Source organism: Drosophila erecta, unplaced genomic scaffold (assembly GCF_003286155.1).
Source record: "Drosophila erecta strain 14021-0224.00,06,07 unplaced genomic scaffold, DereRS2 tig00000000-arrow-pilon, whole genome shotgun sequence".
Taxonomy (NCBI): Eukaryota; Metazoa; Arthropoda; class Insecta; order Diptera; family Drosophilidae; genus Drosophila; species Drosophila erecta.
The window spans coordinates 22,528,258-22,543,618 of record NW_020825194.1 but is presented as its reverse complement, the minus strand read 5'-3'; the positions used below and the strand labels follow the sequence as shown (position 1 = coordinate 22,543,618).

Genomic DNA, 15,361 nt, shown 5'->3' with positions numbered 1-15,361 from the left:
TGGCCCTACGAATCATAGGTGTTATTTGTATACTCCATCTACATTTTAGGTATTTTTTCCTCTCTGCTATTTTTATAACTTTCGGCATGTGTCAAGACACGCTTCCCTTTTTGGGTTTTTTATCTTTTTTCTTGCCGGTGATTTTGTGGTCGTTGAGGCTGGAACTTTTGTTGCCCTTACAGAATTCCTCATAAATTCTACTACTGAAAAAAAAAAAAACATAAACAACACCTTGAGACCGAATCTGCGGCTGGCTTGGCACACATTTTGCCTGTTGTGGCACATATACATTTTATACAGCGTCGTATTTGGGTGAAAGGCATTAAACCGCCGGTGGCAAAGGTTTAAATTCATTTTCTTATATGCTGAAGGATGAAGAAAATCTGAGGAATTTTGCTGATTTTTATATTACACATATAATATTTGGTTTCTCTGATTCATTGAATCGCGTGGGCGTCTTGTTTTTATAACTTTATAGCGGACTTTACGATCTGAAGGGCTACATAACTGTTTGGAATGGTTTAGGTTTTTGAAAGCGAATATAACAAAACTCAACTCAAAGTCAACGCATTGCATAACATTTTACTGGCAGCTTGGACAGAAGGACGCAAAAGCAATTAACATGTTGATGGGACAGAATTTCGTGTTGCCTCTGGTTTGTCGCCAATTGGTTTTTCTGGTGTCTTCCTGCTGTTTTTGTTGTTTATGGTAATTAAAACGGGGTGCACTTAAATGTTGCAGAAAAAATTCTGCTGCGTAGGCTTGCCTAGCTGAACACGTGCCAAAAAGACACAAGTCGAGTGGAAGTGCAGCGGCAACGTCACTCAGCCGCCCCGTCGCCCTGCGAGTATCTCATAGATACGTAGATACACGGATACTATTTGTCGGCGGAGTTAGTGCGTGATTATTTTCAATTCGACACAGTTTTCTCAGCGAATTGCTTTTGTTGCCCATTTTATTTTTAAACAATTTGCCTGTCCGCCACTCTTGAAGGGGCTTGCTCTCTCACTCGCTCCCTTTGGGAAAGTCATTTTCGATGTTTTCACCGAGTTTTTCCTTTGCGTAACTGCTCCCTTTGGGCAGTTTTTATGTAACCTCTTGCCGATCACTTGTCGCCCATATAGATGCAATTGTATCTTTGGCCCGTTGATAGACCGTTGGCTAAAATTAAACTGTGCCACTTGGTCGTTGTTTCTTTATATAGGCGAACGCTAATTAAAATGTCAAAAATTGCGTTAAAAGCGCTTAGCTGAAGAATTTATGCACAATTTGGCTTAATCCAAATTTGTGTTGCGAATATGTGCTTTGGAATTTTCAAAGCCAATTCAAGAAGGCCATAAATTTAAGGCTAAGCAACTGAGTGTCACTTGAGTTATTTTACGGTGCAGATAATCTGTTAGTTAATGACCCATACTCTGTCAATCACAATCAACTAAATGTTCTTCCAAAACTCTTTTCATTGCAGTTCATCAACTATGTTAGCCAACGAAAATTTGTACGCATAAAAAAGCAGAGATTGCTTCATTTCTCGCTTCCCAACTAAACAGCGGGAATTTCTGACATGACAAGAAAGTCATTGGCGTTGATAAGATGCATTATCAGCGGGGAAGACGAAGATGAAGATCCGCAACAGCAACAGAAACAGCAGCAATTGAAAAGTGTTGAACAAGTCTACGATATGATAACCTAATTTCCTGCCAGGAAAGAGGCGAAAAGATTTTAACGAAAATTTAAACGGGCTCAGAGAGAGACTTTTAAACAAAGCCAAGTCAGTGAAAAGAAAGAAAAAACATAATCGAAACGAAAGTAAGAGATTTCTGAAAACGAGGCGTACATATGTTTTAACGACACCCGAGGGCGTGGCGAACGCCCAATAAACTGGCAAAAACAGTCTATAAACAACTGCGAGTCAAGCGATTTATACAGAAATTATAGACATTCGGATTCAGATTCAGATTCAGATTCAGATTCAGATTCCGAACCGGGCGGAAAACAACGGCTCGAGAAACCCCTGTGAACCAAAGTGGTGATCTTTGATGCGAATAAACCTGCGCTTGGACTGGAGGGCCCTGGCGCTGCTGGGCGCCCTCCTCTCGTTCATCATCGCCTGGCGGGGCCTTGTATCTGCGATGCCCCTCATGGCCATGGACAACAACCTGACAGACTCATCCGGATCCACATACACACCCACATTTAAATCCAACAGCACGAACAATAGCAATCTGCTTAGTAATAGTTATCTACAAAGTGATCATAGTCGTAGTAGTTTAGTGCCGAGCGCAGTGAGTGAACGTAGTGTAAATCAACCCACAAATCAAAGTATTAATGCTGAATTTAATCAGAGCCTAAGCACGCATCCGACTGCCATAACAAGCACACCACATACCCAAAAAGTCCAATCCCAATACCCATCCCAGGAGGAGGACTCCGATCAGCTGGAAGAGCCGCTGGGATTCGTCATCTCAGCGATGCCGAACGAGCATCTGGCAGTCCTGTCGCGTACCGAACGCAGCATTCGTCACCAGAGTCAGCAGCAGCAGAAGAAGCACCATCATCACCAGCAGCAGCCTATGTCGCCCGCTGACAACAATTTCATTGGTTCGAAATCGAAAAGACTGAGCAACCCTAGAAGTAGTCTTAACATAAATAGCAGTAGCAGTAACACACCCATCAGCAATCTGGACCGTAACGAACGCTCCACAGTGCCACAGTCCCATTTGGCCTGGACTTCCCGCAAGATCCAGCTGTACATCAAAAACCGCATCCTTCAGATTTTGCGGGATGGCGTTGTCAACGGAACCCAGGACGAGAATAGTGAATTCAGTGAGTAGAAAAACCCATTTACGGAAAACATGAATTATAAGTTCGTTAGGTGACGAATGCTTTGATTATGTACATCTAGATAGTTACCAAATTCGTTCTTCTAAAATGTGAGGTACCAATAGTTTCTATCTTCGCCAGATGTGATTGCCAAAGATCTATTATTTGATCTCGCTGTAATGAACTTCAAAGTGGACGCCACCCAACCCCCCACCCTCTCATTACTCATCTTGTATTTCGGTTTGAATATGTTTAATGTTCAGTTTCTTCGGGGGTTTTGTTTGGTTTTTTTCGAACCACCCATTCCATTGGACTGCATGAAGAGCCAAATAAACTAATGCCAATGGCCATATGAAATATTTAGAGTATCAGAAATAATACAAGCCCCCACTCATCAGCAGAGGGATGTGTGTATAAACACACCGATCGATGTAGTCGGGGTACCCCACCTACAAATGTAGAGCGCCCACAAGTTGAAAGTTCTCATAAAAGCGCAAGATCGGCGCAAGAAATCGTATTTTCCGCGGCTCCCGTCTGTTTATGTTGAGCATCATTAAGTTAGACACTTGATTTGGCAATGCCTGTGGCCCCCGCTTTGTATTATTTGGCATATAAATTCTTTAGTGGGCTAAGGACATAAATCTTGCCTTAATTAACCGCTCGCCCTGATTAGCCGTGCTCCGCTCCGCTGGGAAATGAGTCAGCTTCAGTCTGATGGAGATGATCATGGGATCAGCTCCTCGGCACGCAGCATTTGCATAACTCTTGGGCTGCCAGTCGAATTAATTTACAGCTTCATTTTCATTGACTTCCCTCCAGTTGGCCAGCAATTTGCAGCACTGATAAAGCAACCGAAAAACTTGTTGTACAACCTCATTCCGGTTATTCGCTTATCGCCATTGAGGAACATCATCGCGAGCTCCCCAGATGCCGCATAGATAGCGGGGATTTTGTTTCGCCGGGTTACAAACTTTTAATTCACCACCGCGCTTGTACTTTACATATCTGCCGGTACCTGCCGCAGGTGTTAATTTGATTTTGAACTCGATCAGGCGGCGATAATGCGAGTGGAGTGCGATAAGATTGAAATTGAAATTGCCGTGAATGGGAGCTTTCGAGAGTTTGTGGGAGTTGTGAGCGCTGGGCATGATTTTTATGGTCAGGGAGGTTTCTCCAGCCGTTGTGGGTGCTCTCACCCCCGAACTTGGCACTTTCACAGGCCAAATCAGTGGCCACTAAGCGAGCAATTTGTGTTTGTTAGTGACTGAGTGGCGCTTTTATGGGCTGTTAATTGTACAAAGTGCTCCAAAAATCACGTCTCCGCATATTGTGCTGAACTTCTGTGAACTTCTGAAATCTTTATCGCCCGGAATAAACTTCTTTCGCACTTGACAGCAATATCTTTAAAATTACGTTTAATGGGGATATTTTTGGAACAACATAATTGTATGTTCACTATGTACCTATAAATCGCTGGAAAACGTTAAGCCACAGTGACAACTGCTTCGAATTAAAGCTGTCCAAACAAAATGAAAAGTGCCAAATATTGTGCATTTTCCACTCTGTCAGCTGGCATCTTCAGAGGCACCTCGCCAGGCTCATCAACCGGTTGACCTCCAAAAGTCGGGTGAAGCGCAACGCCACAAATTGCAGCAGCGAATAACGGTGTTCGAGCCTGAACTGAACCCCAACCAGACCCGATCCGAGTCCATGTCCAAGTCCAAGTCCAGGTCCGGGGTAAAGTAAAGGAACCTTAGCACGGGGGGCGTGCATACCATATTTTCGAGATGATATATGGGAGTACTTGGCCCGGCGGCCCGGCGGCAATTATGCGACTGATTTAGTGCGTGGAGCGAGGTGTGAAGTTGAGTGAAGCCCAAGTCGACCAAAGTCCCAGAAGACAAAACTGCAGTCGGTGGATGCTAAAAGCTTCCGACAGCCTCTCTTTTGATAACTTAATTTACGGCACGTCTTTCGGTCTTTCGGTCGGTGAAGTTGATGAAGTTGCTCCGACAGTTTGGCCAACATTGCGGCGATCCAACTGCAGTTACTTTCACTGTCACTTGCCTCTTGACTGCAGCATGTTAATTGTCTTTATAAATACAATCTGCTACATTATTATTTATTTTTTGTCCAAGCCTTCAGCTCCGGAGGTGTTCTAGACTGGACACACAAAGTCTTTGTCCATGTTTAGTGCGTAAAAAGTCAACAAACGTCGCCTTTGTCGATCTATTTTTGTGGGAAAGTGAACTCGTTAAAATGGGCCACCCATCCGTAACGAATTTCTCAATTAAAGATCGGTTTCGAACGTCTCCGAGCTTCTTGGTTCGCCAGCCTAGAATTCTTTATGTAAATTTAGATAATTGCGTCAATTTTAATCCCCCGAGATCATGATAAATAGATTCGGCACGGCAATCAGGCCTGAAAAGAAAAAAGGAAATTTCAACACAGTTAATTCCAACTATTCCAAATGGCCGGACCATTATATCACTTTCGGCACATAATACGATAAATTAATTTTACACAAACATTTTGCCCCTGGCTACGTCACGGATCCAAAGCAATCTAGTGAGCGATCTCACTTATGTTGGCTAGACGGCGGCCAAAAATTTATTGTTGGATTTCTCGGATCGCACAAAGTGGCAGAGGAAATGGAAGGTGCATGTTTTGGGAAGGCCTGGCCGAATAATAAATACCCTAAGCGAACTGAATTGGTTCAACCTAAAATTTTCAGTCAAAATATATACAAAAGTATTGAAAAATCGTATCCGATCGTATGTATTTTTAGCTCGCTAATGTTTTTATACTTCTAAACTGTTGGGATAAGGGCCCTCAAGCAAATAAGCGATATTACACTTGCAATCATAATTAAGAGTTCGAATTTTATGTGCCAACATATACATACATATATTTCCCGTGGACTTTTCCATCCTCAGTTTCATGAGATATATTTGAAGATCCGATTTTCGGTGGATACTTCTGCGTGTAAGCGAGTGGGTGGCGGGCAGATGACAAGCTATTGTCAGCGATGTGGCTCATCATCAGTCAGCAGTGGCAGGAGTGGCAGGAGTGGCAGGAGTGGCACCGGTGGTGCTGGTGGTGCTGGTGGTGCTGGTGGTGCCGGTAGTGGTGCTGATTTATGCGCCGGGCAGCATGGGACTGGAAATACCGCGAAAGTGTTTTGTTTTAGATAAGATTATGCGCCAGAGTTTTCTGGGTAGCGGACGTCGCAATATGTCAAATGGATTTGCCAGCGTGGGCTGAACTTTTGGATGGAGGAGCTCTTCCTCTGCAAATGTTTTTCCGGCAGCCGCTCGACTTTTCTTCTATACTTCTATATTTGTGTATTTTTAGCCAGGTGGCAATGAACTGTTTCGTCTTGGTCTGTGGTCTCCTCTCCACTTGTCGGTTACATAAAAAGGTCTAGGCCAGATGAGTTGGCTAAAAGCATCGATCTTACCTCTCCCGCCTGCATTGACAATGTTGTTAAATTATGCGTAAATTCGTAAGGCCGAAAACATTTTGTAAACGGCCCCCGAAGTCGTCGATGGTTTATGAAGTTGGCCGCTATATAAATTACAATGATTAATGACATTTTGCACGCAGTTCTCGGCAGCTGTGGCTGCCGTGGTTATTGGCGTTGTTTTACAATCATTTTTACGGTCAATTCATTTTCACCCAGGTCGATTCACTTCAGGTCCAACCAGCAGATATTCCAGCGGTGCCCATAACCATATTTTTGGCAATGAATTAACACAGAAGGCTGCGGGGAAAATGGGGCGTATGAGTAATATGATAATATTACTCCCATTTAACATTTAGCCAAGGGGCTCTTGGATTTTATTTTTTGTAATCAATTCGAATAGCCCAGTAAATTGGAAACATATTTATGCTTTTCTTATGCCATTAATAGGCTGTACATACCAATGTATATTTTTAGGCCTGGAAAATCATATGCATTTACCGAATTAGTTTTATGAGACCCCATACTCAAGTATTTTGCAAACATAAAAGTTGCAAGACTTTCTAAAACTTTACATATAGTTCTGTGCACTTTTAGCAGAGTTTCCATGCATTTCGTTCTTTCGCATACAGCGCGATAATGTAAGCGGATACATATTCGTCTATATAGACATTTCCATACCGACACGTTCATGGTCATTTGAGTCGTAAATCTGTGGGCTCAGACATGCATTTCGCGGAGTTGGAAAAATTTGGGTTGGCACGAAATCGGATGGGCATCCAAAAAGCGGTCAACTTCACAGTGGCCAACGAACAAGTGGTAAACAGTCAAAACACGGCCACCTACAAGTTGCAATAAAACAGGAAAACCCAGGCCGAAACTGGATCAATTTATTAATGCACTTTGCGTTGGCGATGCAAATGCATTTTTTTCACGATTTTCCCCAGCAACTCGAAACCTTTGCAGCCAACCGGATTTCGTGCAAATCATGTGATTAATTCGAACCGAAATTGCTCACCGATAGCACAGATAATTTGACTCATTGCACAACACCTAAAGTCGGAATCAATCGCAATATCCCGGGAAAATTCTTTGGGCGCCAAGAAAAGATACTCCCCCACTACCAAGTCCAGCAATCATAATGTCATATCGGAAAGCTTAAGTATGTTATCTGTGCAATTGCCCCATAAAAGTTTCGACCTAAGTGTGTCACCTACTCCGCGGCCAAGTAGGTCTCTAGTAGTGCTCCCGGGGATTATAAATTAATTGCACTGTAATTGCCAATTGCCAGTGGTATCGTAAATCTAAAGTCGAGTAAAATACAAGTGAGCCGATAGAAGTTGATAAGAAAGTGTTGGGCATCGCGGAGTTCCGAGAATTATTTGAGTAAACTGCAGTTACAAATATCTGCCTTCAAATATCTGGCACTCGCACGCACCGAACTTTTCCAAAGATTTGAGAAATTTCAGTCTTGTTGTTTACGCAAGCCAAACATTTGGGAGGGAAAAGCGAAAGTTCTGCTTTTCTTATGGTTGCTGAGTGATAGTGATTGAAAGCGAAATTGACGCGTGGGCTTGGGAAATATAGTTTTATGTTCTGTAATCTACGAAGAAGTTCTATCGAACGGCTCAACGTGGATAGCTCCTAACTTTCTTGCCCAAGAAATGATTGCCGAAAACAATTTACCAGCGACAATTGGCGGACTTGTAAATGACATATTAATGATCGTTTCACTGCCATCAGCAGACCCACAACAACCGCACACGCGCTCAAAATAACAAATTTTCAATTCGCAGGAGGCGTTTGCTCGTTATGAATCCGGTTTAACCGAAAGCCGCCTCTCTGGGGGATCGGCGTGGATTGGATACACCTCCTCCTCAAATATGTTCGCACTTAATAGCTCAAGTTTACAGAGCCAATCGACAAATTGAGCCACTAATATACCCGGCGAAGCAATTTTCGGCGTGCTGTATACATTTTTGCATGCAAACAGCGTTCAGCGCCCCTTTTCCCCATTTGCGAGAGGGGCCTGTATTCCCCTTAATATGCGCGACTGTGGAAGGCCATAAAAATGTGGAAGGCGGTCGGTCTGGTCCCGCTTCATATTAGCTTTAGCTACTTTAGCTACTGGAAGCGGGTTAAGTGCGTGTGCAATTTGCTTAGATAAAACGCGGCTTCAATCCGATGCAACGAAAAATTCAACTTGAAAATGACTTCCGCTGGAAAAAGTGAAAAGCGAATGGCGACCAATGCCGACGCGCATCTTGCAGATACATTTTGTGATCAGTGCTCGTGTCTGCATCTTGCAAGTAGGAAGTGAACCCAATTGAGGTGATGACACACACAGCGAGTCCCAGTGCGTTCTGATGTTGTGCAGTGTATACAAAGTTCTAATGACCGTGCTGGGGGTTTCAGGGGCACGGGGGTGGAGGTGGTGGCTGCAGGGAGAAGGTCTGGGCGCGCACTGGAAAAAATAGGGAAGAGCTTCCAATTATTTCGGACCGAACGATAACTTCTAAGACAGAAAGCGGCCTAAATAGCAGGTAGCTGTAGTATCTATCGATCGAATCGTCCCTGAAATACATTTGTATCTTTCAATGAAAATGCTTTTGCACTGCACAGTTGTGATCCCCAATTTCTGTGAGTGTGGGCCAATGACTCTAACCCGTTCTCTGTGTATACACGCATTATTTAAACTAATTGACGCCAGCGGCATGAGTGCAAGGTGTGCGGGTTCCCCTGGCATCGCCCCCGCCCCACGATTTTCCCATTTTCCCATTTTCCGCCACCACCCCACACCCGCCATGTGTGCAAAGGTGCAATTGAAAAAGTGTCAATTGTTTGGGCTCTTCGGCGCGGGCAGCAGCCTCATCGCAGTCACTTCGCCGGCCAACTGATGGGCGTCAAAAGTGAACAATGAGCTTCAATTAGTATCTATGGCTGCACGCTGGATTATCCAGGGCAATGAGGAAGTGCGTCTGCTTGAATGGGCAGCTGATTGAGCCCCCAGCCCAAAATGCTCCTGCTCTCCAGAATGACATTACGTTCTCCGCGGAATTCCTGCGGAAAGTGCTTCCGCATAGGTGGAAATTCCTTTGCTTTTCATTCATTTTCCTGCTCACATTGCGGCCCATTCACAGCCGAGCTATTAATTATACAATTTGATTGCCCGCTGATCATCATCGGATCGAGGGCTTTATGAGCCAACTTTGGTGGAAGATCAAACACTTTCCCCTGCCAACCAGACAACCAGACAACCAGAAATCGCCTCCGTAGCGGGTCAATTTTATGAGCGCCACTAAAGTGCAGGGAGAAGTTTTAAGAGCTGCAATCTGTTTGTTTTCAATGGCATTTTTTGGCCAATAGAGGAACCGACTGGCCAGCAGCCTTAGTGGCTTCTTAACGAGCTTGCTAATTTGCCAAACACAGCCGGCAGAGCACCGATATCTCCATGGTATGCGCGTTATTTACATCGGACAAACAGAAGATCTGCGGAGGAGATCACGGATGAGTGGTTCTTCTTCTGCCGGGTAATTGAAGTGCAGGATGGATGCTTGATTTTATGACCGCATTTAATGGCCAATGCAGTTGCAGTTGCATAATGAGGCGGGCTCCAGTGACCCAGTAACTCGCGTCCCCTGACATCGATGGGCTTTCCAAAAAGGGAAAATGAAAAAATGAAGAAATGAAAATGACCACCCACGTGGGCAGTCTGGACTCACAGAGGCAGCGACAATAAATTTTAAACGTCCAATTTGCTGGGCCCCCGACAATTGAAAGTGCTCCACTGCCTGGGGGCCAACAACTTGTTAACTTGTGCAGCAGTATGTTCCTTTTTCTGTTTTATATTTTGTGGTCTTGTTCTGGCTTTCTTCCCCGCGCCTCGATTACTTCGCCTGATTGACCCATTTATAAGCCGCACTTCGTGCATTTATGAATGATAATTTCGGTGGCTGGCAAAGGCCAGTTCCATTAGCATTCTACAATGTAAGTAATACGCGGAGCTACTGGCCTTTGTCTGGCTCCCATCTCGCCCACTGGAATCGTGCCCCTCTAATTGACCATTCCACTAACCGCGTGCTGATATCGCATATCAGCCATAAAAATTGCTCAAGCCCGGTCAATAGGCACTGCATTAAATTTATGGCATTTATGGCCGCGCTGCGGCCTTTGTTGCATTTTATTTTGACAGATTGTTGACAAATGTCACCGGCGTTCGTATTGCGGGGTGCCATGCTAATTACCTTTGCAACGTCTCTGACAGTTCCACTCCCACTCCCACGCGATCTCGAGGCCTCCAGAGCAAGACATCTCGGGGCGAGGTCCACGGACAGCCGTGATCTATGGGAAATGTCTCGCGGACTTGAATTGTTGCCGAGTGCCAAATTAGCAGCGCACCCACTTCGGATGGTAAAGTGTTTGGCCGCCTGGGAATGCGACAACTTAGGTGATCGGTCAATCGGTGAATTGGTTATCTGCACTGAGGGAAACGAGCTCAGAAAATCAATAAACATGGCAAAGTAATAATATTTCATACACGAGTTTGTGTGTTTTACAATCGCTCCAAGGACGCAGAAAAAATTCCACACGGATTCAGATTTCCCAATGATCATTGGGCTGACAAGATTTATGGAAATGCTCCCGTTTCGAGAATATTAAATATAAGTGCTGCCTGAAAATGTAATACACAGCCAAAGTGAAGAGTTCTATCCAAACGGCGGATTACGCCGTTAAGTGGCTGCACTGCTGTTCCCCGAATCCGAGAATCGGCTGCACTTAATCACCGGGAAGGGGAACCACCGGGAACCACCGGGCACCGTCGCTGCTTGACATTAGCACGAGTCACAGCGCCGGCCCGCATCCAAAAAAATAATCCATAATCAGTTCTAGGCACTTTAAGTTCTGTGCGAGCAGCTACGAAATGTATCTTTGTATCTGGAGGTAGCTGGTTGCGTAGCCGTGGGTGGCAGCTGCTGTGTTGCAACACCGAAATTGATGTACTTACGGCATGATCAATTGAAGTAGCAGTGTATTAGCTCCATTTGAGTTCCAGCGCCGTGGGTGTCGATTGAGGCAGTTGATCCGCTAATCGACAACTGCATTTTGTTTGCCCTGATCGCGGGCGGGGATCCGGGTGCCGAAAGGTGGCTGCCTTTTAATTGCATGAAACTACTCTGGACGGCTCCCGATCAGATACTGATCTTGGGGATTTTGGCCTAACGGGACCTTGATTAGATCCATTTCAATGCAACTGAGCTCCCAATCGGATTTTCCCCCGGCGCCCTCCCTCAGTCCATGTTCGATACAATTTTGCTTCGATTGAGTTGGAGATGGAGATTGAGATTGAGCGAGGTGAGATGCTCCACTACCAGTTTGTCCAGTGAGTGGCGCCCCGTTCAACCTGTTGATTTGCCTATCAGGCCGCCGGCAGGCTTTCCACACCATTGCCACACAGTTGGCCAAAAGGAAAACTCACTGGGTCTGCCTATCTGCGGCATTACATCAGCGATCCGTCGATATTTACATATGCTGGCCGCCAGTCCAGCCTCCAAACTCAAATCTGCGCCGGCACCTGGCAGATTGATTTGCATCTCGGCGGTCTAATGAAGATAAATGCCCTCGGATTGGCCTGTGATCAATAGCTGGGCGGTCGCTCCCGCTTAATTGATAGCCAAGTTAATGCATTAATTCCCTGGGATTTACTTTCTTCCATTTGAGAGTCCAGAGTTCGGGGCGTGATTGTCAAACAGTTTACCTTGTCTGACGCCTGACGTATGCGCATTTATTTGCTATTCGCTTGGGCATTTTGCGTCATTTTAATGGCTTTTTAATGCACATCACTCGGTGAGTGTGTTTGTAAAATGTAACATTAGCTTGTAATTAACAACTTGACGAGCAGGGTTTATGGGGAAAATAAATTGATAGCACCTCGCTACTCTAATACTTAATTAAACGCAATTCTTCTCCATTCCAATATTTAAAAACGTTTCAAAATATACATTCCCGTTGCTGATACATTTTAATATTCATACGAAGCATTTATTTATGCAAATCTGTTTGTTGTTGGTCTCTGGAATTTTCAATTGAACAATCATTTTAGTATTCCCTCACAATTCACTGTGGCAAAACCACATCCAATTCAATGCCAATCCTTGGAACTCTCACAAAATAAACCCGAGAAACGTTTAGGTTTTCGCACCTGGCAGAGCCATGTGCTCCACATAATCTATCAAATCAGCGGGGAATCTCAGCATAGCCGTTACTCCGGCGATTCCCATGAAAAGTGATTCCGTGTTGACCACAAATCAGGGAATCGGTGGCGATCACATGTGGGCTGGCCCAGCATCCGATCCAAATGAATTCCAGTCCAGTTTGGAGATGCTAATAGAAAGAACCCAAAAAGCGTTACATTTTTGTAAGGTGTGAAAATCGAAGGCCATCCATTTCCACTTCCATTTCAGCGCTCTTTCTCGCCAATCCGCGACAAGGAATTGCAATTTAAATGCCATAAATTAAAAGGAAAAGCGAAGATAGAGTCCACAAGCCGCGTACAGTGCGGTACATAAATAATGCCCTAGGGCAAAGGAATTGACGCGCCGCCTTGCAAGTGAAATGAAAATTGAAATCGTAACGCGGTCGCGAATTGAAGGCGGTTTTTATCGCTGAGCTGGAAATCGAGCCTGGCCTGCAAGTCGCCGACGGGGTGATAAATCTTTCTATTAGCCAAACTGCGGGCACGTAAGGCACAAGCAGGAGCAAGGGGCTATATACATGGATATGGCTATGGGCCCAAAGGCCCCAACTGGCGGAGGAAATATCTTTTGGAAGCGCCGCCGACGCGACCGTTGAGGCGATTTTAATCGCGCCGCTGCATAATTTATAAATCCATTTTAATCAGCCAGTGCTCGGCAATTACTTTGTCTGCATTTAAATGGGGATGGGATTGGGAATGGGAATGGCAATGGGTGTGAGGCTGCACTCGAGCATGGGACTTGAACTTGGCCCAGCGGGGCAGGTGTTCCCGATCCAATGGCATCTGCTACGTGGCCTAGGTGTGTTAAATCCTGCGCTGCGATTGCGTAGCCTGCTCAGTGAGTTGTCTCCAGTTCAAGTGGCCGTGATAAATAGCCTGCAATTATGTCCATGTCAGCGCGGATCCTCCTCTCCAGCGAGCCACTTCTTTTGAACCCCGCTCCGGGTTGCCAAACAGCAAAAATAGTACAAAATGTATGCTAATTGAATAAACACGCCGACACACAATCCGGCGCGAGAAAGCAAGCCCCAGTGGCCATAACCATATGTGTACTTAAAGTTATGCTCTGCACAAATTGACACTAATCGCTTGACCAAATAGCTGAAAAAACAAAGCAAATGCTAGTGGCTTTAAAGTGCGCGCGATTTTTTCCAAGAAAATTGTGCTAACTATTTGGATCACTGAAAGTTGTTGCTGTAAGAATGGAAATGGCATGCAAGTGATGGAAAACTATTCAAGGGAATTTTACTGAACATTAGGTTGCTTTGAACGCGCCTCAATGGAGATTAATAATAACTTAGTACATGTAGCATTACTAGTTATTGTTGGGTGTATTACATATTATTTAATTCTTGTTTCATAGCGTCTAGTTTCTCTTTATGCGCAGGCGTTTTCTCCTGGCATCGCCCACTTGCGATTTTCCCCATCGATTTCAATTGAATGGGTATTGATCTTGGGAGTTCCATTTCCGCGAACTGCACTAGGTCACTCAGTCACCCCGTCAATCGGCAGACCAATCAAGCCTTTCAGCCGCCAAAGTTCACTGGCTTTTGTGTGTTAGGAGCGTGTGCCTCGAATTGATTTCAATTTGTGTGCCGATCGGTTGCCTACTAACTTACTGAAAGGCCATTGATCTACGTTGGGGAAAATCAATGGAAATTCCGTGGAAATGCAAAATAAAGGGTAGGCAGGCAGGGTCATTAACTGAGGTTTTTCAACTTGCCTGGCAAATGGATCGGCGGTCAAATTCATAAATCAGTTAGACAAGAATGCAGTTCTATCTGCGCGTACGAGTACGAAGTGCGGGGTTATTTTGCAGATAAATTGATGATAGGCAGCTGGGGCGATCCATTGACTAATAGTGTTAGATTCTGCGATGGCCGATAAGCGTTTTGTTACGACACAACGCACCAGAAAGCACCAGGCCAATTGTCATCAATTATGTTGATTAATAGAGGGCCCAAAGCGGAAAGTTGTGTTAATAGTCGGTGCGTTAAGAGGGCGGCTCCTTTAGCCACACGTTATAAATAAAATATGACTGCCTTATCGGCTATTGCTCCAAATTTTCGCGATAGCGATCGATTTCTCCGTCAGCTGACAACTTTTGATGGAATTTGCCGCGAATTTACTTTAGCAGGTCATGCGAAGGGGCTTAGTGTGAAAATGCTTTCTGCATTCGGAATTCTGAATTCCTGGGGCTAATGCTTTCCCACACAGCCTCTCCATTAGATAGTCAAACAGACCGAGGCCCCACCCAAATAAAGTCAGCATAATTGATTTGTCTAATGCTGCACGGCATGCGCAGAGGCCTGTTTGTTGATGCAGATGCAAAGATACCAAAGATTCGAAGATCTAAAGATATAAAGATACATTTCTGCTCGCTTAATTGCGGGCTACATGCTGCGAGGAGCTGCTCGCTGATTAGCTGTTGAGTTATTAGCAAACATAGACGACGTACAGCCGTGAGAGAAATCCGTGATGGATCCGTATGAACTGGGCTCTGGGGCAATCATTCATTTGTTCGTGTTTGGCAATCAGCGGCGATCGCTGCAGCGTCAGAATGATGCAAACAAAGGTGCCACACGGAGCGTGGATGCTCCAGTGGCTGGTGGTCTGGACAGGATTGCCGCCCTGGACAGACAGCCCACTTGACAAAGACAAAGCCAAACAGAGCTCAAAAGGTTTCATTGCTTAATGTCACGGGGGTCCAGGGCTCCGGGCTCCGGGAAGCCTTAAACTGATTTATAATTGCGATACGTCTCTGCAACGCGATACCGGGCGATTCGATGCCGTTCCGATGCCTTAAGATTCTCATAAGCCATTGC

General features: G+C 45.0%; 1 protein-coding gene across 3 annotated transcripts in view; it reads left to right on the top strand.

The window, feature by feature from the left end:
* The window catches only part of LOC6554101 (uncharacterized protein DDB_G0284459), a 41,370-nt gene that overhangs the window by 6,087 nt on the left and 19,922 nt on the right, over positions 1-15,361 (top strand). For all 3 annotated transcript variants that reach the window (XM_026983905.1, XM_001979464.3, XM_026983904.1), the window contains exon 2: positions 1,466-2,823. In XM_026983905.1, coding sequence (XP_026839706.1) covers positions 2,037-2,823 — 787 coding nt within the window. In that variant the 5' untranslated portion in view covers positions 1,466-2,036. The remainder of the gene's footprint in view (positions 1-1,465; positions 2,824-15,361) is intronic.